Source organism: Mizuhopecten yessoensis, unplaced genomic scaffold, assembly GCF_002113885.1.
Source record: "Mizuhopecten yessoensis strain PY_sf001 unplaced genomic scaffold, ASM211388v2 scaffold10929, whole genome shotgun sequence".
Taxonomy (NCBI): Eukaryota; Metazoa; Mollusca; class Bivalvia; order Pectinida; family Pectinidae; genus Mizuhopecten; species Mizuhopecten yessoensis.
Genome location: NW_018408792.1, coordinates 413,299 through 416,928, shown reverse-complemented (window position 1 = coordinate 416,928; position 3,630 = coordinate 413,299). Strand labels below are relative to the sequence as shown.

Sequence of the window (3,630 nt, the reverse complement as noted above, 5' to 3'; positions counted from 1 at the left end):
GCAAAATTTATTATGGTTTATAATGGCAAATGATACTTTGAATATTACATGTTAATAACTTGATTGGAATTATAACCTTGAATTGACAGTTTGATACTTTGAAAATTTTGAGCCAGCCCTACCCCCAAGGGCTGTAGGGTGGGGCTCAAAGGAGTCAGTGTGCTAAAATTTCTTCATTTTCCTTGTTAAGAATCAGAGGTGCTAGTTTCAAACCTTTTTAGTCTGAAATCTGTATGCTAGATATTGAGTAAGGTGGTTTTATTGTTTTTTGTCACTTTGAATAATATTTCTGTTCATGTTAAAAATAAAATCAACTCTCTGTATAAATATATCAGGTGACCGTTAAGGCCCATGGGCCTCTTGTTTGGAAGTGGTACGGGGATCCTTAATATCATATTCTGTTGCAAGTTTCTCATATTATGTATAATTTTCTGTTCAGACTTAAACCTATGACAACCATTCTGGTTTTGGGATCTGTTGAAGGACTTCCAAATGATTTTCAATATTTTGGGAGTATCATTAGTTTTTTTTCTTTTTATTGATTTAAAAATGGCTATTGACATCAAATACATGTATTGATGTTGATATTAGTGATTTTTGTACAGTTTTTCAAGTTATTTCTGGACATCTTTTACAAAATTAATATGTCCCATTAGTGGGTGGTCAGATAGAACCACATTGGAAATGAACGAGTCCTGGAATCCAAAAAAAAACCCAGACTAAAGAGGACAGTCTTTTTGTGTTTTGATTTGCTTCAAAATCTGATTTGATAGCTGTATCATTGAAAGTGGATACATGTACAGGACACATCCTTGTGTCTGCCCTCACAAAGGTCACAGTTTATTTAGAGTTCACTGTTTTTTGTGTTATAGCTACATAACATAAAAAATATATTCAAGTCAATCCTTATAATTTAATCTACTATACACAATCCCTGTGGAAATCCACTTTAATTGATGGACTCTTTTCTCTTAGAAATTATTACGTCGTTGTATCAGCCAATCAAAAGCGGCGTTACAAACGGCGATGTCATTTTTTTACGTTATGGGTTGATAACATAAATTGTTAGGCCAATGAAAATGCTTGTTACAAGCAAGATTAAATTATAACCTTATATTCATAACAACTAAAGATATGATACAAGCTACATGTATATAAGTACAAAATTGCCTTATTTCATTTGAAATGGCAGTGTTCATTGAAATTTCAAAACATCTTTTATACGAAAACATATATTGTACCACTTTTCAAAGCACATGTAGTGAAATATTGCTGAAAATGAGTGGGGACCTATCTCTAGCTTCAGATACACATTATGTAATATTAATATAATTTCAAGGAAATGAAAATTAAGACATTTTAATGGCATACACTTGGTTACAATGATAAAGCTAATTGTTAACAAGTTGATTAGGCCTGATGATTACTTTGTTCAATTCGAGTGTATAATAAACAATAATTTATCGATTAATTATTTCTTAAAAAAAATTGGAGTTCATGTTGAAAAATTAATGTTTTGTAACATTAATGTTACAAAAAATTTGCTGTTGATTTTCTGTTTGATAAGCAACTACGTACATTACATCAACATGTTACATCTCCATTGAACTGTACATACACTGTAAACCATGATCAGAACATTCTATGTATGTAATTTTTTATTTGATGTTGGGATTATTTTTTTAAAAATTGCAATAAAACAAGATGTATTTAATATACATTGAAGACTTCAATTTCTAAGTGTTGTCTGTGATGTAGATGATTTTAATTTATGAATAATTGAATACATGCATGTGGTTAACATATTATCAGAAAATGTCATTTAAAAATTAGATAAAAGAGCTCTTTGTTAGAACTTAACTTGAATCACGATCTGTCAAATTTGCTGCACTTCGAAAAATCTGAACCTTATCCAGTTTATTACATTTAATGTACAATTGCATACCCACCATTTATTTGTATGAAGACAGCTAAGAATATTACTGTGCCTTATCTATATAACAGTTTGTCTGGTTGGTATATATTGATCACATTGTGGGTAAATAATTCATCATGTCACCGTCCAGTGCTCAAGTTTCCCAGTCCTATTTCCCTTATCTATATAACAGTTTGTCTGGTTGGTATATATTGATCACATTGTGGGTAAATAATTCATCATGTCACCGTCCAGTGCTCAAGTTTCCCAGTCCTATTTCCCTTATCTATATAACAGTTTGTCTGGTTGGTATATATTGATCACATTGTGGGTAAATAATTCATCATGTCACCGTCCAGTGCTCAAGTTTCCCAGTCCTATTTCCCTTATCTATATAACAGTTTGTCTGGTTGGTATATATTGATCACATTGTGGGTAAATAATTCATCATGTCACCGTCCAGTGCTCAAGTTTCCCAGTCCTATTTCCCTTATCTATATAACAGTTTGTCTGGTTGGTATATATTGATCACATTGTGGGTAAATAATTCATCATGTCACCGTCCAGTGCTCAAGTTTCCCAGTCCTATTTCCCTTATCTATATAACAGTTTGTCTGGTTGGTATATATTGATCACATTGTGGGTAAATAATTCATCATGTCACCGTCCAGTGCTCAAGTTTCCCAGTCCTATTTCCCTTATCTATATAACAGTTTGTCTGGTTGGTATATATTGATCACATTGTGGGTAAATAATTCATCCTGTCACCCTCCAGTGCTCAAGTTTCCCAGTCCTATTTCCCTTATCTATATAACAGTTTGTCTGGTTGGTATATATTGATCACATTGTGGGTAAATAATTCATCATGTCACCCTCCAGTGCTCAAGTTTCCCAGTCCTATTTCCCTTATCCAGAACCACCTCTAGAATACTAACCAAGAGACAATGTATGACGACACCAATGTCAAGGAAACCTTCAGGTTACAGTGATGTGTTTATTTATTGTCATTGCGGTAGGGAAACACAATTCTTTGTTACCCCTTGATTAATAATACTCTACTGGGTTTTATACATGCCATTATAGGGGGTAATCATGATTATTTCTCTGAGGTTAATTATGTTTCATTAGATGCATGGCTTGGCTGAAACAGGATTGATTAATGTGAAACAAAGAATCATGTTTCCCTACCACAAGAGCAATAAAATATAAGTATTTAATCAAACTGAAATAGTACAGTAACAGGACAGTTAAAACAAATCAGGACTACTTGCAGTCATCCATCATTTATTGTTGTCTGGAAGTTTTCAAGCTGCCAAAGAGGATCCAAGTGGGATACTTGACATGGAAAATGGATTGCATTAGGGAGATACAATATTTTATCTCCTGGTCATGTGACCGATATAAAGCCAATCAGGCACACTTACAAAACTGAGTAAAAATGATGTGCTGCGGTGTATCATCCATCAACTCTCCTTTTAAAATCCCACTTCTTCTGATGGCTGATGTATTTTTAACAAAATTTGATTGGTCTGAAGTATGTTTTTCCAGCGGTTAGACGATTTACAGGAACGGGCAGGAACGGACAGAAACGGGCAGGAACGGGCTGCAATCTATTAATTATTATATACATTAATGAATATATATGTTAGATACATTTAAGTATCATTATCGGGTATAAGATATATTTGATAAAAGGATTGCAATTACATGATCGG

At 33.2% G+C, this 3,630-nt stretch overlaps 1 protein-coding gene across 1 annotated transcript in view; it reads right to left on the bottom strand.

Annotated features, from left to right (window-relative positions):
• Positions 1–3,390, bottom strand: part of LOC110463782 (glutamyl-tRNA(Gln) amidotransferase subunit C, mitochondrial-like) — a 23,230-nt gene extending 19,840 nt beyond the window's left edge. The window contains exon 1 of the mRNA XM_021518640.1: positions 3,340–3,390. Coding sequence (XP_021374315.1) covers positions 3,340–3,375 — 36 coding nt within the window. The 5' untranslated portion in view covers positions 3,376–3,390. The remainder of the gene's footprint in view (positions 1–3,339) is intronic.
• Positions 3,391–3,630: the final 240 nt, after the last annotated feature.